Source organism: Canis lupus, chromosome 30, assembly GCF_011100685.1.
Source record: "Canis lupus familiaris isolate Mischka breed German Shepherd chromosome 30, alternate assembly UU_Cfam_GSD_1.0, whole genome shotgun sequence".
NCBI lineage: Eukaryota > Metazoa > Chordata > Mammalia > Carnivora > Canidae > Canis > Canis lupus.
The window spans coordinates 16,328,634-16,352,268 of NC_049251.1; the positions used below are offsets into that span (position 1 = coordinate 16,328,634).

Genomic DNA, 23,635 nt, shown 5'->3' on the forward strand with positions numbered 1-23,635 from the left:
TGAATGCATAAAGAAGAAATGATATATATAGTAAATATATATAATATATATTATATATTTATATATAAATATATAAATTTATATCTTGACATTTGCAACAACCTGGATAGATCTAAAGTACAATGCTAAGTGAAACAAGCCACTAAGAGAAGAACAAATATCAGGGCATCTTGGGTGGCTCAGCAGTTTAGTGCCGCCTTCAGCCCAGGGCATGATCCTGGAGACCCAGGATCAAGTCCCACATCAGGCTCCCTGCATGGAGCCTGCTTCTCCCTCTGCCTGTGTCTCTGCCTCTCTCTCTCTCTCTCTCTCTCTCTTTCTCTCTCTCTCTCTCAGTGTCTCTCATGAATAAATAAAATCTTTTTAAAAAAGAAACAAAACAAATGAGCAAAGAAAAAGAGAGAAATAAAAAAAAAAACAAACAGACTCAACTACAGAGAACAGTTACTGGAGGGGAGGTAGACGGGAAGATGGGTGAAATAGACGGAAGGGATTAAGAGTACACTTCTCTTGATGAGCACCGGGTATTGTATTGAATCACGTATTGTACACCTGATACTAATTTAACACTGTGTGTTAACTACACTGAAAATAAAAAAAATAAAAGAACAAAAATTTTTTAAACCAGGTAAATTTCATTTTAATAATATATTTTATTTAACCAGTATATACAAAATATTATCATTTCAAAATGAAACAAATATAAAAAAAATTATTGACATATCATATTCTCTTTCTGGCACTAAGTCTTCAAAATCTGGTGTGTACTTAACAGCAGAACTTAATTTGGACCCACTACATTGCAAGTGTTCACTAGCCACATGTGGCGAGTGGCTGCCTAACTGAGTGCTTTCATCCCACCTTCTTCCCCTCAAAGATGTTGACCCTGAGGCTGACAATGTCTCCACTCTTTCCAAGACAAGCCAATGATGGCTCCTTTCCTAATATAAAGGCCCCAAGTCCAAGACTTTCTGCCAGCAGCGCACAAAGGAAGCCATAAGTACCTGGCTGTACCCACCGCACTATGACACTCACCTCTAACAACACCTGGACTCCACTGATCCCCTCCAGGCATCTTTCTTTAGTCCTGGATCAGAACCCACAGGTGCCATGGATATACCCAAAAGCACTTTCCTAATATACATCAACATTGCAATAGGATCTAGTATATGTTAACTACTCTTTTACATCAGGTTCCTTAGAAACAGATCCTAAGATAAAGTATGACATGCAAAGGGTTCATTAGGAAAGTACTTCCAGGAAAAACCGGGAAGGGACATGAAAAGCAACACAGGAAAAAGGGAAAAAGCCACACAGGGTGTAACTGCAGGCAACGACTCATCCTCCATCTGATCTCAAGGAGTGCTTGAGAGTACAAATTAACCTCAGAGCTTGCTCAACTTGAGTCAAGGGCACTGCTCTTTCACACTCTTGCACCCATCAGTCAGTGGCTCCGGTAGCTCAATGGCAGTGCTCTGAAGAAAACAGCAGGGGCAAGTACTTACAAGCAATGCACACAGAAGCTGGAGATGAGCACAGAAGACAGTGGGGACCTAGGTAGAGCCCCAGCAGTATCTTCTACAACTACCAGCTCGAAGGGAGGACTCCAAGCTCCCTGGGCTATCTCAGATCTGAGTCCATTTGATCTCTACAATTTTTCAAAATCTAAAAACTAGGAAGCCAGTCTCCATAGCCTGAGTACACTGTACAAAGACCACCACCCCAGCCACTGGAATTGGCCAATGATAGAACTCAGTAAAATTAGACAGATCAAGGTCCCCTGGCAGATTGCTCTTTCAGCGAGGATACTTGTTACTGCTCAGTCTGAAAATTAAATAGACATTGTGCTAGGCTCCAGGGACACAGATGTAATCAAGAGATGACCCCTGCCCTAGAGGAGTGCACAGTAATGGGTAATCTTATAAATGGAAAGTCTTGCCTGATTTCTTACCGAATCCTAAACAACACTCCATACTCAATAATATGTGTTTCTCCTTTCAACTTTATAGAATCAGCAACAACACGTATCAAAACATCACACCCATTTTGAATTACAAAGAGATGCTACTTCTTAAGGAATCAATGGAAAGCTATAGGCAACCATAAGAAAGTAACAGTAATACTGCTTCTAACAATAATGATAATGATAGCTAGTATGTGTGGAAGACATACAATCATCAAGTTTCTGAATATCTAAGTTCCTGGGTTAATCCCTTGGCCTCCAAGTAGAGGTCCCAATATCTATCATGCCCAAGTATTGCCACAAGATTTAACTGGTAATTTGAAGGACATTAAAAGATAGGCTAGGGCCATTATTTTAAATTCATTATGTAATTGTACATAGTTTAAACACACTTTATACAAGATGATATTTCAATGGAATAAGATTTATTATCAAATGTTCCTTTGGGGTATTAGTTGTATCATATTAATGGTAGATCTAATACTCCATTAGAACTGCAAGACTTGAGAAAGTCAAGATATGCAGCTACACAGCTCAAAGCCACACATTGCATTAGCTTACAAAGATTCACCACCTCTTAAGAACTTGCTCCAGACCACAGAATTATTTAGGGTCAAAACTATACTCATGCTCCGAGTCCTTCTGAGTGCAAAATCCAAGCTTTTAAACACCGTACTATAGGGGCAACAATTAAAAACCTGTTAACATTGGAGATGAACCACATGGCTCCAAGCATCTTTATGGCTTATCCATGTCATGCCAGAATCACACTTTCAGAAGCTCTGTCTCTATCATTATAGTATTAAAGTATGATCATTTTCCTTCATTGTGCATTTAACACTATTTTCTAAAACAAGCAAATATTTAAAAACTATATGCATTCATTATATTATTAGTGATCAGTCAACATTTTAGTTATGGAAAGGGATTAACTACTTCAATCCTACCAATTATTGTCCAGATTACACCTAGTCCCTCTTGATATCTTTATTATTTCTTAGAATTTCTCATCTCATATGATTAATTCATTTTATGATATTTCCTTTAAAAACTATATTCTTCACAGTAACCAAATGATTGAAAACCATTGGCAAATGTGATTGACTGCCAAATGAAGTACATTGTAAGTTTACTTTGTCACATGTTATTATTAGCAAAAAAGGGACAAAGATTAAGAAACAATGGAATGAAGATTTGAAATTTACATTTGCTAAGTTTTCTAGAGGTGTTTCTACTGTTATTAGCGTGTAAATACATGTTTTAAAGCATTTCAAGTTCAAGAATCATTCTCATAAATATTTATCAATTCTAAAGCAGTTAAAATCTGTGTTATGGTAGATAATCCATTCTAAATTCAACTTTCAAGTAAATGCAAGATTTTTATCACTATACCTGATACAGTAATGTGTCAAAGTCTCTCTAGCAATATTTCTCAGAAATATTAAATAATTACATATTAATTAATGCTAATTAATTAATTACATATTTGTGAAACATCGACTACATACAAGATATAACATAGGTGTCAATTTTAAGTAGTATTAGACCTAGAAATGAAAAATGATAATGATGTGTCTGTATTCCACAAAACAAACTCCATAGGGATTTGAGGTTGAATGGGTAGCACAAGCATTGGCTAAACAATAAAAAAAAAAAAGCCATGAAGATAAAATGGACTTACATCATAGTTTTTAATAAACTGAAAGGGAAAAATAACATATACTTAATTAAAAGAGAAAGCCACCAATTGTCAAGACCTGTTTTGTGGTCCCAGAAATCTTAAAAATAACCCAAAGAATTTATTTCTTACTTGCTGTTGATGAGCACTTCAGATAGCCGATTATTCACTTGATTATCACTCTTATGGCGAAACTGAAAGTCAAAATGTTTGTGAAAAACATATTAAATCATACTTTGCCAGCACAAAGGGGGACACAAAAAATATTTTGAGCTCATATGTTTGGACAATATCAGCATCAATCCAAAATTAGCACAGTTTACACTTACCTTGAACCCAGCTCCATGTGTCCTAAATCTGAATCAATAGCCTTCTCATATCCCTTAGCATGGGTGTTACCAATGGAACAAGTCTAGCCACATGCTCTTTTAATTCCCACACAATTTTAGGTGCTTCTAAGAAGACAATATGCCCTTTACTCTGCCACCCAGTTCTGGAGAAAACTATACGTTTTGAGATCTTCAATGAGGAATGGAGACTTCCATTTCTCTCACATATGTGCTTAATACTTCATTGGAACATCAGTCATTCTTTTTTATGGATTTCTTTGAAGCCAAGAAATTACTTGTAATAACATGTATTTTTATTCTCCAGAAATTCTAATTGTTAACAGTAATCTTATGAAACAGTTTTTAAAATGAAACTCAAAATACAATACTGAACCACATTTGGAATGGATTTGTTTTTTTATGCCCTAGTGATACTATTTCTTCTTGTATATTCCAATAATGCAAATATCTTATACTGCCTAGAAGAATCCAAGTATTATGAGCACCCTACTAACTCATAAATTAAGAGCCATTCAGATAAGACTATCAAGATTAGTGCTTTTTTATTTTAAAAAAAAATCAAAATACTGTATCACTATTACAATCATGAAATGCTTCAACCAGTCCTTCTCTTTTTTAATATCCTTCCCATACCCATCCCAATTTCTCTATTATGCCCAGTGCATGCAATTACCCTGACTGCCAGGTATAAGTTAACAGATATTAATAGGAAAATATGTTTTTAGCATTTGTAACTTGAAAAGATTTATAATATCGATAGAGGATTGTCAGCCCATCACTGGCAGGCAAATTTCTCCTTCTCAATAGAGCAATAGAAATATTATTTTGTCTGAATATAGAATTTAATGAGGATGCTGTTTGCTCCTCTATATCCACATTCTATCTTCTCCACTCTGCCCTTGTCATGGGAAGCTGACCTATAAGGTCCTTACCCTCTGGCCCCTGGTTGGCTTTAGCCAACTAGTGGTTCTGGCAGATCAGAGTAGCCAGAGGAATGTGGAATGGGGTATTTCTTTTCTTGTGGCTTCCTTCAAGCTGAATTAGCCTGATGATAGCCCCATCTGCCATGAACAACCCTTAGATACAGATAATTGCTTCCTCCCTTTGCCCCTTCAGACCAAGAGTAGTATTGCCATCCATGTGCTACAATACATGCTTTTCTTTGACCCGCCCCCCCCCTTTTTTTTTTGCCCTTTTGTAAACAGTGCCTTCATTATTAATCTTTCTACAAGCTTCCTCATTTCAGGATGACATCTCTTTCCTGGCAAGATGCTGACTGATAAATATATCTGGTTATTGGGCCCATACATATTCTCACAGAAGTAAAAGCATATTCAAGAATTAACAGCAGTAGAGGTAAAAAGAGACTTATTATTTAGTCACAACTGTATCTAACCTGAAAATAATCCCCTAAATTGATTAGATAGGAATCATAGAAAAGGACCAATCAAGTCACCCCCTGAAAGCTGAGCATTCTATTCTCTGGGTCCCAAAATAAGCCTCTCTCACTTCAGCGCAAGTTTTGCCAAGAAGTTTCAGTATTGGAACAGGTGGAATTTGGTAGGACTAGAAATGGTAGTATCATGTCCAGGCTGACTCTTCTTGACAATTTCTACGTTAGAAACATATATGAAGGCTTAGAGAGAAACTGCTCAGGACAGGAAGGGAGCAGACTAGCATCGATTATATAACCCGTTATGAGACAGGCTCTGTGCCAAGTGCTTTACACACAGCATCTCATTTTGTCCTTCTAACAGTTCTGGTGTCATTAGCCACATTATACAGACAAGGAAGGGTTTAGAGAAGTGGTTTCCCTCATATCATACTGTTAGAACATAGCAGAGTAAGGTGTCTTTCTTCAAAGCCCATATTCTTTTGACTCTACCATTTTACTCTATTATGAAGTGTGTCGACAATGAATAAGACATTTAAAGCCAATATGTAGAAACTCAAGAATCTAAATAAGTACCATTTCCCTGAAAGATCAGATATTGTGGAAAAGATACACATTTACTCCAAAGTTGTCATTACTGAAATCTTTGTTAAAATTTCTTCTCCTAGAACTAACTACTTGGAACATTCTTTAGAATGTCCTCTTACTCTTTGAAGATGGGGCTCTTTATCCTTAGAAAAGACATGAAGGGATGTCTTATGTTTGGAAATGTAGAAAAGCCTCTCTTAGAAAGCAGGTAGGGTGAATATGTTTTTTAGGGGCTGAAAAATGAAGTAGTAAGTCTAATTATTCAAGCCTACTTGCATTTAACAAAAACAGGCTCTTCTTCTACAGCATCTGTATTGGTCACTAAACAAATAGCAAAAGAGTTTTATGTAACACTGACCAAAAGAGCTCCAATTAAAAATTTTAAATGGGGTGCCTGGGTGGCTCAGTCAGTTAAGCATCTGCCTTCAGTTCAGATCATGGTCCTGGGGTGCTGGGATCAAGCCCTTCATCAGGCTTCCCACCCAGTGGGGAGTCTGCTTCTCTATCTACCCCTCCCCTGCCACTTATGCATGTTCTCTGTCTCTCACTCTCTCAAATAAATAAGTAAAATCTTTTTTAAAATTAAACTTTTTTAAAACTTAAAAATAAAAACTTCAAAGAGATCTCATTTTTTTGTTTCTGAGAGATTGTGATTGAAATTGAGACCTCAAAAATGCTCAAAAGCAAATACTCACATAGTCATCTGTGGCATCTTTGACAGCTGTCATAGTTATCACCAAAACCAAAGGCACAATGGTGGTAAACCAGGTCAAGGAGGAGATTTCTGGAATCAGCTAAAACAAACATTTCAAATAGTTTAGGGCTTTTAAGTTAGGAAATACATCTTCCAAATTTTGTCATCATTTATGACTCAGAAAAAGCAATGGGATTACATTCAGTTATTTGTACAAATGTAGAATAACTTTCAATAATTAAGTATTTGCATTCACTTCTAAGATACAGAGAAGTATCACCAAACCAATTTTCAGGCTACTTGACAAAAACTAAAATTTTTATACCAACTTGAGAAGTAAGCTTCTTAAAATCTTTCAGATAATTATCTTTCCCTAGGATTATACCCATCACTGTCTTTTCTCAGCTTTTCATCTCAACTTTTAACAATTTTACTAGTTCTCAGCAATTCCAAAAGAGAGATTCTTTGAGAATCTACTTTGCACCAAACACTGTGCCAAGTACTTTCCATATATTATGTCATTTGGCCCTCAGAAAGTTCATTGAGTTATACTCTATATCAGAGTTGTTTTGCACATACCCATAGGATTTGTATTCCATATAAATAGCATCCCCAATGTACAACATAGAAAACATTGTGAATAGTGCCCTGGAGTCAGGAAATGTTATACTCCTAGGTATCATTTTCCCATTTTATAGTAAGTACCCAAGAGGTCACCCAGCTGGGCCAAGAACATACATGGCTAAAATTTGAACCTAGATCTATTTGACTCCAAAATCACCCACTTGAGAGAGACAGTGACAGTTGACATGACTCTTCTAGAAAGATGGTTTTCAAATGGGGTTTGATATGGAGCTGCGTCAGAGCCCAGGTAGGAAACAGTGGGGTGGATATGGTCAGTATATGAAGATCAGGCCCTATCAAAAATAGCTCTCAACTAAATCAATTTTATACAATAGCTTCCATACAAAATTTAAAAACAAACTTAAAAGCCTCTAGGGTACCAATAAAAACATTGGCCTAAGTGGCAGAAAAGATAGATTCTAATCCTAGGTCTATCATTGACTCATGGTAAAAGCTTTACACATCACCTGAACTTTCTGGGTCTCATTTCTTGATCAACAGAAGAAAAGAGCCTGGAAAAAACCATCCCAAAGTCTCCTTCCAGATATAAATTCTGTGAGCAAGAGCTTTTGACTATACATAAGAAAGCCATTAGAGAAATGAGCTCAAAATTCTGGAATGATGTAAAGAGTTATATAAAGAAACCAAAAGCAAATTCACAGAGGGGAAAAAAAGAAATCTTGGATCCCAAAGTCTTTTCAATAAATTGTAAGGTATGCTTTAACTGTGGAGTTTTTGTTGCTGTTTTGTTGTGTCGTTCAGCACCCATTTCTTCTCAAGTATTCCTTAAGAAATTATCTCACCCCTTCTACTTTCAGAACATACAATGTTGGCAGACTTATTCCATTCTGCCCCCACATTTTGGCATGTGATCCAGGTTAAGACAACCATTGCTACAAATTCTTGAGTCACCATGATTAGTTTTGGATAAGGATGAAACTCAGCATGGTCCAGTGAGAGCTGATCACAAAATTTGCTGCATAAACAAAGAAAAAAATGATTTTCTTTCTCTCTCTCTCTCTCTCTCATTAGAATTGAGTCTAGGAGAATAAAGGTCTAAAGCTTTCAGGAGCCACTAGGTAGAATAAGATGAAGGAAAGAGAACATTCTATTGAAATAGTTTGCCCATGAATCCAGTCATACATGAAATGAGATAGATTCCTAAATGTATTTCCTTTTTTGCTTAAACGAATGTTGGTTTCTGTCACTTACAACCAAAAGATTCTTAATACAAATAGTTATTCAATTAAATAAAAATATCACCCCAAAGCTATTAATCTGGACTGTGCACATATAGCCCATCTTCTTCTTACCTCCTAAAATTAACACAGCCCAGCACATTATGAATGTACCACTTTGTTCTGATTAAATTATTCTAAAATAAATACTAGGTAAATAACTGGCTCTCATAAACTGTTTATATGTATGTGTATTCTTTGATTTAGGTATTTTCTTTCCTGAAATATCAGTAAAAGCTGAAATTTTGTTTAAGCTCAAATTTTAGTCAGATGGGAGGAAAAGGAAGTTTATTAACTACCAATTAACCACCAAAAACTATTTTTAAAAACATAGTCACTCTATAGTGAAATAAGATATAGCATATATCACTTATTATATATATAAATGATGTCATTGTTTTTGGAAGCAAATGAAATTTGCCCAATTAGGTTCCACTAACTACTACTCAGACTGCCTCAACTCTGGCAGCACCCATACTGTCAACGCAGTAAGGAGATAAAGGAAGGAGTGAGGCCATGAACAGTAATTATTAGGCTCTGGTTTGGTTCAAATAAAGGGCATAGCTCTATTCTAAAGTGATCTCAGTGTTTAAAATGATGGATGTACTAGTTTTTACTCATTCCTAGCCCTCCCACGTTTGTGAACAGAAACAGCAATAATAACATTCAAAATCTGATAAGAATGGCTTCATGAACATTTAGCTGAGTGAATTAGCTTACTTTTTCAAATTATATGAATACTTTTAACAGATGATGAAGAAATACAACCTAAACATTACCTGTAAAATCAGAAGGAAAAGGAAATAGGCATTTGCCACTCTTTGGAACTGTTCAAATAAATTAATTGGCAAGAAGGTAAGAACATTGTACTTGGATGTGTGGATACGATTATCCTGAAAAAGAAATAGCATCATGTTAGACTAGCACAAGGCATTGCTCATTAATAGAATAGCTCTAAAACTTACCAGGCTAAACATGAGTTATGCCAGAACAAGACAAATAAATCAATTATCTAGAAAATTTTAAGTTCTCTTGGCCCAAGGTCTTCATTTTTCCCAAGACAGCACTCTCCTGATATAGATGAAATTACTAGCCAATGCCATAAAATCATCCATGACTTAAAAATGTAGCAAGTACAAAAATCTGCCCCTGAGATATTTTACTCTTAAGCATCATTCATTTGGCAAATACTGCTTGAGCACTTACTGTATGCAGAGATGGAGCTTGTGCTGGGGTGCATGAGGTTGGAAGAAACTTCAGGGATTATCTAGTGTACCTTCCCATTCTTTAGGTAACTGACAAGGGGGATCCTAGGCCTATCTTTGAAAGTCTTCTGTGATGGGAAACTGACTACCTCATGAAGCAGTCTATTTCAGGTTTGGAATTGCTAGAAAAGCTCTGTTATGAGAAACCCAAATCGTCCTAACTATTTTACCAGATGCCAACTTCCATCCTCAGGATGGACTACACCAAGTCTAAGCCCTTTATATGCTGTAAACCCTCAAATATTTGAAGACCACTTACAGGAATTCCCAAAATCTTCTCCATTCTGTTCTAGGCATTCTCAAACCCCTCAGCCACTCCATGACTTATTTTTTAGACATCTCTTCCTGATCAGTTTCTTCTAGATTTATCCCAATCTCTCTGTGTCTCTCTTAAAACATGCTGCACAGAACCGTACACATATTGCAGATCTGATTCAACCAGCTCAATTACAAAAGACTTTGATGTTCTGTGTTCCAGACCGTTGTATTAACATACCGTAAAGTTTCATCAGCATTTTGGCAATTGTATCTCGCTGTTTATTCACTGAGTTTTGACTAAGTAAAATCTCTAGATCATTTCTTCATAAATCACTATGAAATCAGGTCTCCCCTTCCTAATCACTTATGGTTGATTTTTTAAAATATTGTTGTACAAGTTTTTTTCATATACTCCTATTATACCAATCAAATGAAAAAAATATTTTTAATATACCATCTTAAACTATTAAATATTTTCTGCCATCAAAATATTTCAAACACATGCCTTTTATATATCCATCCAAGCTATACACTAATACATTACAAAGGACATGACTAAGGACAAATGTATATATTTTTTAATTTAAAAAAAATAGCTTTCCACACTGATGGTGCTCTTGCAAACATGGTGAATATTCCTAAAACCACTGTACTTTCTGCAAGAAATGTGGTAAGCACCAACCCCATAAAGTGATACAGTATAAGAAAGGCAGATTCTCTTTACGCTCAGGGAAAGCAATGTGAGGACAGGAAGCAGAGTAGCTATGGTGGGCAGACTAAACGGATTTTCCAGGAAAAGGCTAAAACTCCAAAGATTGTCCTGAGGCTTGAATATTGGCCTCAACTACAGGTCTAAAGGAATGGTGGCTATTAAGAGATGCAAGCAGCCACCTGGTGGCTCAGTTGGTTGACTCTCTGACTCTTGATTTTGACTCAGGTCATGATCCCAGGGTTGTGAGATGGGACCCCATGTGGGGCTCCATTATGGGTATGGAGCCTGTTTAAGCATTTGAATTGGTGGGATATAAAAAGAGAAATTACCAAGTGATCCAGTTCTAAGCTTTATATTTTTGTATTTTAAAAACAATAAAATCTTATGGTTATGCTCACTTCAAAAAATAAAAATAAAAAATTTAAAATGATGACAAACTAGAGACCTCTCCAGAGAATAATGTTAACATCTTTTTCAGTTGTTTAAATAAAAACATCGGATAGTTTTATTTAACCATTTATAAATGTACCTAACTATAGTCCCATGAAGAGACTCCATCTTATCCACAAAGATAGCACAAGAGATTTTAGGTGATAAGTCTTGCTGAAATTCTGAATCAATATCCCCAGAGATTTTCCATTTGCTCATATTTTAAAACTGTTAGTGTCATTTCTTTTAAGTGAAACTACACTCCCAATAATCATTGTTACCTATTTAAAGAAAATATGGGCACCTGTTAAATAGTCTTTTTTTTTTTTTTTTTGAGGGAAAGTGTGAGCAGGTGTAATGGGGGTGGGGGGAGAGGTGGAGAAGGTGAGGGAGAGAGAGAATCTCTAGCAGATGCCATGCCCAGCACAGAGCCTGACACAGGGCTTGATCTCATGACCCGGAGATCCTGACCTGAGCCAAAATCAAGAGTCAGTCATTTAACGGACTGAGCCACCTAGGTGCCTCTTATATAGTCATTTTTAACATTTACCAGGAATCAGTGTGTCTAGCTCTGCACAAGTTGTGGGAGAGTAAGAGAGGTGCCAAGCAGAGTTCCCAGCTTAGTTGGTCTGATACATAGTGATGTACTGAAAACTGTTTACTAAGCTGATGATGACTATTTTGCAGTGAGCTATCTACTCAAGGTCTGGGCTGGAAGGAAGGCTATGAGAGCTGTCCATTGTGAAACATATTTCTGAGGAAGAGACTTAGAGAAGATAATAGGGAAGAGGAAAGCTAAGGAGAAAAAGCAGTTAACTTAAAAAAATTATTCCTAACTGTTTTATATTTTCTTCTAAGTTGGAACTAAATTGAGGTTAAGCCTGTATCTTGTAAAAGGACAGATGGAACATCTGCTAGGAAACTCAAAACCATAACAGGAATTATAAAAGAAACTCTCCTACAAAATTCAATCCCACATAGGTGAAAGACAATTGTATGAGACAAAGTGATAATGCCAAATGGGGTCTGTGACGATTTTCCCCTATTTGTTTAACTTGACATAGAGTAATGATTGTTGTTCTTCTGGCTGAGTTGTAACCTAGTCACAGATAATGCAAACCCTCACAGCTATGCCTGGGAACAAAGAACGAGGGCTCCCCCTCCTGGAGTGTCTCTGAATCCATTTATCTTTCTTTTTCAATTGAAAGGAAAAAGTGTTTCTTTTTCCACTGCCTAGTCCAAGGATGTTAGTATAGGTAAGACCTTAAATATTCAGTCGTTTCATTGAACCAGCCTATTGGCTTATGGTCAAATTTTAGTACAGTTCATCCCCTAATACAGCACGGAATATCTTGACCTCTATCCTCCGAGCATGACTTTTCTTCCACGGACCACTAGAAATATCCAATTCAGAAGACATGAGGAAGGGGAAAAGGAAGAGGAGGAGAACAAGGAGAAAGGAGTACACCTGGAGAATCCTTACAGCATCTTTAGTGCTGAAAAGGTGCCACGCTGGAAGTCATGGCTTTCGTTTGTTAGACAAGTGGACCAGTTAACTGACTCCATGATGGCGTAGACTTAACCACACAGTCATAGGCAATTCCAGACCAGGGTTGGCCTAAATGTATTGGGAAAGGGGTCTACCCCTAGAGGAGTATCAGAGAATACATTTTCCCTACAGGGAGCTTGCTTCCAAGAGGAAGAGGACAGAGGTAAGCTGGTGAGGCCCAGATATCCCTGTAAGACTGACACATCAAATCAATAACTCCACTACAAAGTGAGTAAAGGGGTGGAAGAGAAGTGTAGAGCTCTCTCCCCACCAGGAAGATAACATCAGGATGAGAAAAAAGCATTAATCCTCTAAAATATATTAATACCAAGGCCCTGAGCAGAAGATGGCTCACTTGGGGGTCTACAAAAGGGGCTATGAGGCTGTACTACAGAGGTCAGCACAAACTGAGGTTAGAGAAAGTAGGTCCTTGGAATCCATACAAAGAATTTTGGACTTTATCATAAAAACTAAAATCCTAACTGAAGAGAGAATTACTGAAAGTTTATAATCAAAGAAGCAACTTGAAGAGATTCTAATTTTAAAAGATTACCCTAGCTACAGGGTGGAGAACAAGTTGGAAATGATAGAATAAATGAGAGAAGAACAATGAGAAGGTTTTTTAAATAGTCCAGGGGAGAGATGATGGGTAGCTTGGAACAGAGGGAGACAGAAAGGTTGACAATGAATACTAATAAAATAACAATTTATCAAGCTCTTCCTTGTATGTGTACTGTTCTAAGAACTTTACAGTTCACAGCTCATTTTATCCTCACAACATCTTTACGAAATGGGTACTATTATCCTCACTCTATAGAAGAGGAATCCCAGGTTTGGAGAGATTAAGTAATTTAAGCAAAACTATACAGCCGATAAGTGGCAGAACTAGGATTTGAACCCAGATACTCTGCTTCAAGAGCTCACTGTCTTCAGGAGTGTACTTCCCCAACTCAAGGCAAGGCAGTTTTCTCCTCTGCCTTCAGATCAATCAGCATTTGCTCTCTCCTCCACTCTGAATTTTTGGCCTGCTGCCACTTTCTTACTGAGGAAAATAATACTATGTATCTACACTTTCCTCTTGAGTCAACCCCCTCTGTAGGAGCTCTGGTTATCTATTGGCTGATGTGTGATTAGTTTCCTATGCTTTCTTTCAATCCCGCTCAAGAGTAATTGTCTCAGTCTGACAAAGTTCAATGCAAGCACATAGTACAGATAACCACTCCTTTAGCTTTCCAACAGAAGCAGCAGTGGCCAAAGTCCTTTACATTTTAACATTAAGTATTTGGTAGAGGGAAAGAATAAAGTAAAAATGATAAATTCTTCAAAGGTGGAACATCAAACTAAATATTAGCAAAGTGAAAAACATCATTTTTTATAATGAGATTATATTGTGTAATCATATTGCTTAAGAAAACAAAGCAAATAGAAAATAACAAACACTGCTAAACAGAGCATTAGCAGTAAACAGAGCATTTGGGGAGTCTACCTAAATTTTTCCACTGGAAGTATGGAGCTAATAATACTTCTCACCTACATATTTATAGGACTATTGTGGAGATAAAATGAAATCATAGCCATGAAAGCATTTTTGAGTTGAGTTTTACATTGACAGAATTATACAAATATAAGATTTTTCTGAGCAATCCCCAAATAATCCAAATGAATTTAGGAAATTCAGTGTACTGATCAGAATAAATTGAGTATACTACAGTAACAACTCCAGAGTCTTCATGGCTTAAAATAATACAGGTTTATTTCTTGCTCATGCTACTTATTCAACATGAGCCAGCAGGAAGACCTTGTTCAACATAGCTATTCACAATGGATCAGCCACCATCTCAGATACTTCCAATTGCAGTTCCAGAGGGAAAGAGAATGCTCTGAAGGATTTCATACATACAAGTTAATGCTTCAACCAAATGCTCACAACTCATTGACCAAAAGGAGTCACCATGTGCCCAAAGGCAGAAAGCCAGAAATGTTGTTGGACACCAAAACCAGAAATGGAAACTAACCCTAATATTTGGAGAGTGTAAGACACATCAGTTATAAAAACAATAACTATAAAAAGCCAACCTTAATACTACAAATCCAGTCTTACTTTAATGCTAGGTGTAACAGACATTTGACACTCTTCCCCTTCCCCTCAGCTAACAGTGCTCCAGATTACTTGGTCATGTGGTCTGGATGAATTCAATTCTCATCTATGACTTCAGGGTCAAGCCCAGATTAGTTTAAGCCAACTTACATGGCCCATCTTCCTAATTACAATTTTGAGTTCAGAGATTAGCACATGACCCACGTCAATTCTGGGAATTTGCTGGAGATCTTGGCTTTCTCTTTCACACTGGATTCCAACCTGGAAGCAAGTAGCCCTAGGGATCCCTGACAGCATCTTGGGACCATGAGTGAGGATGCTGCCAAAAATAAATTCTACACTAAAGAATCCGGGCCAGGAAATGCAGAGAAAGAAACTAGACCAAGTCTCTCCTGAGGCTAGCCCTATTTCTGGACTTCTCAGTTGTATGATCTGTTCATTTATTTTATTGTCTAAGCCAATTTGAGTTCATTTTTCCTTTACTCCCAATCAACCAAATACAAGATAGGAATATTGATCAGCTTACATTTGTATATAATAGTGTACTTTTGTCTCTATATTTGCCTTAAAGAATGAGTCATAGAAGGCCAAGTCTAAATGCATCTGGTGGTTATCCGGGGACATTGCCTGCGTCTATGATCCCACAGGCCAAACCCAGGAGCTTTCGCAATGAGTACCATAGTTTCCACACTCTCCAAAGATCTTCCCACATATGATGAAACATTTTTATGTCATGACAGCTATAAAAAGTAACTGTCAGGACCTTGAGGGGGAAAGAGCTGAACAGTCTTGCCATTATAGAGGAGACAGATATACATGGATTTCAGAAAGAGAAATAGTCCTGACTCTTGAAGAGAATTATCTCTAAACCATATCATAAAACTCAAAAAGAGAGAGCATCCACAGAACACTTGCATAAAAAAAAGGAAGTGGCCCAAAGGCATCTGCACCATTCAGGAAATATGTGAAACAGCTATGTTCATGCAAAGGTCCCCAAAGAATTCATGTATGGGGCAAATGAGCCTAGAGATTAGGTGTCTGGCACCTCACCGACATCTGGCAGAACCACAATTCCTTGAAATTAGTCAAATGGCGCCCAGTGAGGAAGTGGACAGCATTCAGGGTTGGAGGCATAGCAAGATGATAGTGCTCCTCTACGAACACTGTTAAGTATGTGTCGAACCACAGAAGAGGCTTTAGAGAGCCTTCAGTAAACATCATCATCACCACAACCACCATCATCTTCATAACATTCTCCTGCCCCTAGGCTTCACAATGTGAACAAAAGGATTTGTGGAAGGGAAAGAGACAGGGCACGTTTCCCCTGACATTCATCCATTTGTACAACTAAGGGCCTTTCATGTGACAGGCGCTGCCATTGAGCCAGGACTTCAGATATGAATAGACCAAGTTTCTATCCTCCTAGAGCAAGTTTGTATTTTAGTTGTGGGGAAAGAAGCAAGAATAACCTTATAAATTGATCACACAGTTAAAGTGATCAGTGCTATGAAGAAAATAATGAGCAACAGAACAGGAGCACCTTGCCTGCCAAGACTCCCTTAGGAAGCCTGCTTATTTGACATTTCAGGTTAATGCAACCTCAAGATTGCCCTCTCTGATGAGATCACTGGGGCACCTGTCCTCCAGGGGATGCCCAACAGCCCTTCAGGCTATGTATGTAACTTCTGTGTATGTTTTAACAAGGAAATTGAAAGTTGACATCATTAATGTTTAATGCACAGATTGTCTTGACTATGAATATACACACAAATATACATACATACTATAGGTGGATACCTACTTACATTTATGTACATATATAAATACATACATACAAATGCATAAAGTAAATATATGTGCATTTTGTTTTTTTCTTGCTGGGTATTTAATCTGAACAACATATTTGGATTTTTTTATTAAAGTAGTATAGTTGACATACAATGTTAAATTAGTCTCAGGTATATGACATAGTGATTCGACAATTCTATACATTACTCAATGCTCACCATGATAATTGTAGTCACCATACAATGGTATGACAATATTGTTGACTATATTCTCTATATGCCTTACTTTTTATCTCCATAACTTATTTTATAACTGAAAGTTTGTACCTCTTTAATTTTCTTTATCTATTTCGCCCATCTTCCCGTCACTTTCCATCTGGCAACCACCAATTTGTTCTCTGCATTTATGAGTTTGATTCTGAATTTTTGTCTGTTCATTTGTTTTGTTTTATAGATTCCACAAAAAAAAAGTGGTTTTTCTCTGTCTTATTTAACTTAACATAATACCCTTTAGGTCTATCCATGTTGTCACAAATGGCAAGATTTCATTCCTTTTAATGGCTAAGTAGTATTTCATCATATATATACACCACATCTTCTTTATACATTCATCTATCAATAGACACAGGAAGGTTTTCTTTTTTATAAGTGGGGAATGTGCTCAAAAAAAGTGTGAAAACTGCCATACTAAACACTTTTATAATAAAAAAAAAAATGAGTATGACCCGTGTCACCAAGACTTGGATGTGAAATGAAGTATGACTTTGTGTGTAATGACGTTGCTGTGTCATACAATGACACCTGCTAACATGTATTGTCTCCCTACATAGGCCAAGCACTGTGCTGAGCTCTGTGCATACATCATCTCAGATAATCTTCAAAAAACTAATGGGTTGTTGCTACCATAGCACCACTTTGCAGATGAAGAAATTGAGGCTTAGAGCAACTACAGGGCTGCCCATAAAAGCTGGTTTGTAGAGTCATATGTTCTCCCAAATGGTGTATGTTTCCTGAGAAATGAATCAGAAACAAGGAATATCTGAACTCCCTGTTAATTAATAAATCCACTGACTCTCCTAGAACATTCTTCAGTAAAGAAAAAAACCCTCTCAGGATGTCTGGATGGTTCAGTGGTTGCGCATTTGCCTTCCATTTATGGAGTGATCCTGGGGTCCTGGGATGAAGTCCTGCATTGGGCTCCCTGCAGGGAGCCTGCTTCTCCCTCTGCCTGTGTCTGCCGCTCTCCGTATGCCTCTGATTAATAAATAATAAAATCTTTAAAAAAAAATAAACAACCCTCTCTAAACTGAAGGATAGTGGAAAAACATGCATTAATTCACCCAGCTAGAGCAGTCACTCAGTCACTTTCAGTCCCTTCAGTCTAGGGACAGCATCATCAGGCTCGTCTAAGGAGCTTCACTTCCCTTCTAGACCTCAGAAACACAGACAGTTGCTTGGCAAGCTTTCAGGCCTCAGTCTCCTACCCCCCACCCCCCCAAAGCAAATCTACCTGGTAATAACATAAACCTTGTTTTCTTTTCTATCCTCAGAACTTAGTGTTCCAGCTTCTGCAAGACTGTTCTAGAGATAGTAAATGGCCTATGAATAGTAATTTGTCTACAAAGAACTAATTTTGGACAATTACCAGGGGGACAAATTAAATTTACCTCTGGGATTAATTTAATCACACTAATTTTTTTTCCTCCAGGGTGTTTAGATGCATACAATGTATAAAAAGTTCTAACTAGGTCCAAATAAAAATGCTAACTTTTCTTTGGTGACATCTGAAAAAGTAAAAATACTCTTAAAATTATACAGAGAGAAAGAGAGAGAGAGACCTATTATATGCCTTCTCCAGGAAGGTAGAAAAGGAAACCATACAAAAGAAAAGAAATCAAAGGTTGTATTTCAGTGAGACTTTCATAGCATCCCTAATGATTTGTTTGCCTACTTCTGCTTTGCCAAAGCTCTTCTGTGCCTCCTCATTGTACATCTGCCACTTGTGAGGAAGCAAGTCCTCAGCTTTGGCCTATTGGCCTATCTCATGCTAGGGCTTTAGAGGCCCTGGATGACCAGAGTGGTCATTTCTTTCAGTTGATATGGAGCTGGCTTCCTGCACCACAGGAGTTTCTTTGGACAACATAGTGCATATGAGCTGCTTTGTTTACTAGGACTAAAAATTAGACCATGTTCATGCTGCTATGCCATCTGGGAACTAGGCCAAATTTCAGGCAAGACCTCAGCATTTATGACAATAACAAAGGCAAATGGAAAAGTCCAGTTAATGAGGAGACACCCATAAAGAATTTCCCAAAGGGCCAAAGGGTTATAATAACACACCACAAATAGTCTAATCCTTCCTAGGACTCTACCTCTTACACTAGGGTGCTACACAAATAACACCAGGCAATTTTCTCCTCAACCCCTGGGAATCAGATGAGAAGTGTGTGCATCTCTGAATTCCCACCCACTGCAGGGTGCTGGGGCAATCAGGACCCATGGTAAAAAATATGAAGATGTCCTCCTACAATATTTCTACTTTTTCTTGGTCTCTAACCTAGTCTCATCCAGGTTTGAGCAATAAATCTAAATTCAGACAAACCCACATCACCTGACTTTGTGGGGTTTTTTGTTTGTTCAGTAGTTTTTATTTGAAAGTAGAGGTGTTGAGAGGAAAGAATAAAGGACTGGTTGGGACACAGGAAAAGAAAATTCTCTTCATGGAATGGGAGAAGAGTAAGGTTTCAAAGTATCTTCTATAATTAAAACACAATAGCAACAACAATAATTTATAAATAAATTTAAGCGTCCATCTTTTATTTTTTTGTGAGCATATCATCTACAAAGAGATTAATGAATTTTCAGCAAATTTGGCAGTTTTTGTTTAGGATGGTCTGAGTTAAAGACTAAATTTGCTTCAGGGAACTGGAAATGGGGCTCTCTGGTAACATACATAAAAACAGGCAGTTGTCTTTTGTAGTAGCTGACATAAGAAGCTTATGAGAGTGCTGAGCAGAGCAAGAGCTGCCATAATGTGAACAGAGAAAATGCACAGTGGCTTCAAATGTGAGTGTCCAATCAAAACTCACTAAGACAGATGCTCTAAGTCACTAAACTGATTTGCAACTGAGCTGCTTCTTGCAGAGCAATTCTAAGTACTAGGCTCCAGGGCAAGTTACAGTGGGGATTTGTTTATTTAATAGTGATCCACTCAAGCATCACTGGGAGGCCAGCTAGAAGTAACAGAGTGTGCACAGAGCAGACCAATTCTTTCCCCTGTTTCCTGAATGAATAAAGAAATGAAGGAAGGAAGGAAGGAAGGAAGGAAGGAAGGAAGGAAGGAAGGAAGGAAGGAAGGAAGGAAGGAATAAGGGTGGGCAGGCTCCTGGTTGCATCACCCCCACCTTCTCCACCATCTCATTCTACTTCCTTCACATTCATTCCTCTTTCCCAGTGTATTCGTCTTATACATTCCTCCTTCTGATTGACTCCATCTGGCGTAAGGGTTCAAAAACACAGTTCATCCAGACTCTTATGCAAGTATGTCAGTTTCGGGGAAGACAAAGCCAAAGAGGTTGGTGAGTTTGGCAGAATAGAATTGGAGGCATTTCATGGGAATAGAAGCCTGCGCTCTGTGTCCCTCCACAGAGGGTCACCTATGGAGACATAAATAAGATAATGGGGGTAGAGGATGGGAAATCCAGGGGTCTGACTATGGTACATGGCCTGAGGATTTTATGAGAAACTGGTTTTTCCAAATGGTTATTATGCTATTTATAACAACAAAGGATGTCAAATCCATTTTAGATATTCTCTTCCCACAATAGTCCTTTCCAGGGAGATAATTTGCCTATATCCTCAGTAAAGAAAGTGACACAGAAAAGCTAAAAACACTAGAAAAGGCCAAGTCAATCATGGGTCACAGTACTCCCTCCCCAGGCTCCTAGGTAAATTTTCTGATTCCAAACCTGAAAAAGAGTCCCCCACTGGACTGTGAGCTTCTTGAAGAAAAATACTGAGTCTTGCTCACTCCTATGAACCTCACCCCCATGCCAGGCACACAGCAATTACTCAAGAATTGTTGCCCTTTATAATTTAATTTTTAATAATACTTTTAATTTTTAATAATAACTGTGGTTCAATAAATGCATGAACAAATGAACAAATAAGGAGTTGCTACAGCAGTGACTCAGAGAACCCCTCTGCCAAAATAATCTACACACTATTATATGACTACATATTATAGGCCAACTCTTTGGGTCAAACATGTTCTCTGGCTCTTGTCTTCCATTTTGACTACATACCCAAAGGAGCATACATTAATTTCTAATCCTTCAATGTGACTAAGATCTTCCTCCTGATAGGAAAGATCTTGGAAACAGCAAACTGCCAGGCAACTAGGTAGAGATGGGAATTAAGTTATGGGGAGGGAAGCTGGAAAGGAGAAGGCACGGCCTATTCTAACCCTAAATAGCTTCACCTGAAAGCACTTTACTTACCATTGCATATACTTCTGGAAGGGACTTAACACAGCCCAGTCATCAACACTGTACATCATCCGCACTGTGAATTCAAACTGGATTTTGTGTTTGTGAATAAGCCACACTCTTTCCTTGAAAATGCTATTAAAATATGCCAGGTTTCTGTTACAAAATTACAATATAAAAATACTTTTCAACATGTGCCCACTTACTTATAACAAACTATTTTGACAGAAGCTATTGTAAAGAAAAAGGAGGAGTCAGAGAACAAGGCAGTGAGGAAGGATGGAAAGAAGGAAGGGAGGAAATTAATACCTTAAAGAAAGGAATTACACATAGAAGACGACTTCCAATTTGAAACTCAAAGATTAAGAAGACCCTCCTTGTAAGCCTTGCTTCAGGAAAGCTTCAAGAGTTTCTTAAAGACATTTTCCCAAGAAATGTAAGTCATATGCCCCATAAGGAAACAACAATCCAGTTAATAAGTACTTAGTAAATAACAATTGTCCCAATAAATAATTGAGTATATTAGGAAAAACTGAAGGCTTGGATTCCTCAATCTGCATGGTGACTCAACGTTTTACCAACTAAGTAACCTTGGAAAAATATTCCCTAGTGCCTCCAATCTTCAGTGTCCCCATCTATAAAATATGGGCAATTATATCTACCATGCACAGTTTTGTCAAGATTAACTGAGAACACATTTAAAGCATTAGCATTTTGCTTGATAATTAAATACTTTTTTTCCCCTCTTCACCTCTTTGCTTTTGTCAAAATCTTCAGGGCACTCCTAACTAAAATAAGAACAGAGGATTGGTCCATTACTTCTGTAACCCAAATGTGTATATGAATCCTGTGGGGGTTTTGTTAAAATGCAGATTCTGACTCAAGGGTTGGAGAGGAGGAACTGAGAATGATTCTGCATATCTAATAAACTCCAGGTGATGCCAGTAATGCTGGTCTCAGGTCTGTAGACCACATTCCAAGAAGCAAAGTATTAAATAACTCTAAGAATATTGATAAGCACAATTTTTGTGATATAAGATTGCATGCATTTTTTCAAAAGATTATGTAAATAATTTAGATTAGTACAAATCCAAAAAAAGTCCCATTTGTGCACTCTAGATTATGAACCTTCAGAGAATACTTGATTTCACCAATAGACCATGGAGTTGAATTACCACAAATAAATGCCAGGATTTAAACTATAAAGACAAAATGTCTTTTTGACTTATTTGAAGATATTCTGCTAGACTTCTTCAATCCTTCAAGAAAGATACATTGAAAAATGAATAGTGACTCAACAGTTTACCAACTAGAAAAAAATATGTAAAATAAGAAATGCAGGAGGAAAAGCAATTCCATTTATCAGAACAAAACATGAGCTAGTATAATTGTTAGTAATTCACAAAGTAAACCAGTAATTTCCAGTACAAAACCTAGAGAACTACTTTTGCTGAAATAAGATAGGCACCAGCATAAATGCAGTTTTCACATCTTTTAGCACAACATTCTCATATAGTTTATCAATTTTCCCATATCAGAGAGCAAGAAAGGATAAAAAAGTCAAACATTTCTTTAACTTATTTTCTCACCTAGAAAAAGTCAGAACAATGCTGTCTCTGCAAAACATTATGAAGAAGTTCAGCCCATTTGTGCTTCTAACCTCAAAAATGTCTTGCTTAGAACAATGGCGTTTTTGTGGCATTTGGTCTACAAGAGTATTTAAAATATCACAACATGGAACTAAGTGGTTTGCAAAAATCATAGAAACATGACTTGGAAAGAAATCTTTAAAGTTCAATTATTTATTCCACTCTTCCATCTAGAAGCCATCTAACCAGCCATCTAACTACTTTAACAAAAATCTTTCTGTTTATTAAGATAGAAAGCAATAATATATTTAAAAATTAGGCTGATAGCAAGGACAGTTAACTACAGAAATTGAGAACTAATAAGTCAGAAATTCATAATGATTAATGGTCCAATGGCAACTATAGGTAGGTATCTAGTAATAAGGTACATGGCTCTATCCTCAATCATATTGTACTCAATACTTTTATTACTTAGAATAGTGATTCTCAATCTTGTTTGCTCCTTAGAATCACCTAGAAAGCTTAAAAAATATACCAGTGCTTGGACTTCTCTTCCAGAGCTTTTTATTTAATTGGCCCTATAAGATTATCTAAATCACTGAAGATGCAGAAGACATGCTTGTAAGTATGCATATGACGCAATAATGAAAGGGATAGTTTAATGACAGAGGAAGTAGTATCTGTTGTAGTATGCCAAGTTCTATGACAAGCAAGATAAAGAGATAAATGTGACACAGTCTGTATCATTAATGATGAAAATGAGATTAATAAAAGATTAAGGGAAGTCAATAATCACCAATAAGCTAGTACAATCTTACACTTCTTCTATTTCTAGCTGCTCAAATAACTTCTAGAATATGGTGTTTGACTCTGGAACAACTCACTTGATGGGGCTGGTTACAGAAAAACTCAAGCTATTTGGAGAGAAAAAAA

The 23,635-nt window shown here is 37.2% G+C and overlaps 1 protein-coding gene across 4 annotated transcripts in view; it reads right to left on the reverse strand.

The window, feature by feature from the left end:
- ATP8B4 (ATPase phospholipid transporting 8B4 (putative)) overlaps positions 1-23,635 on the reverse strand; it is a 237,960-nt gene that overhangs the window by 153,786 nt on the left and 60,539 nt on the right. For all 4 annotated transcript variants that reach the window (XM_038580388.1, XM_038580389.1, XM_038580390.1 and 1 more), the window contains 3 exons: positions 9,308-9,421; positions 6,668-6,766; positions 3,774-3,835 (listed from right to left, as the gene is read on the reverse strand). In XM_038580388.1, the coding sequence (XP_038436316.1) occupies positions 3,774-3,835; positions 6,668-6,766; positions 9,308-9,421 (275 nt within the window). The remainder of the gene's footprint in view (positions 1-3,773; positions 3,836-6,667; positions 6,767-9,307; positions 9,422-23,635) is intronic.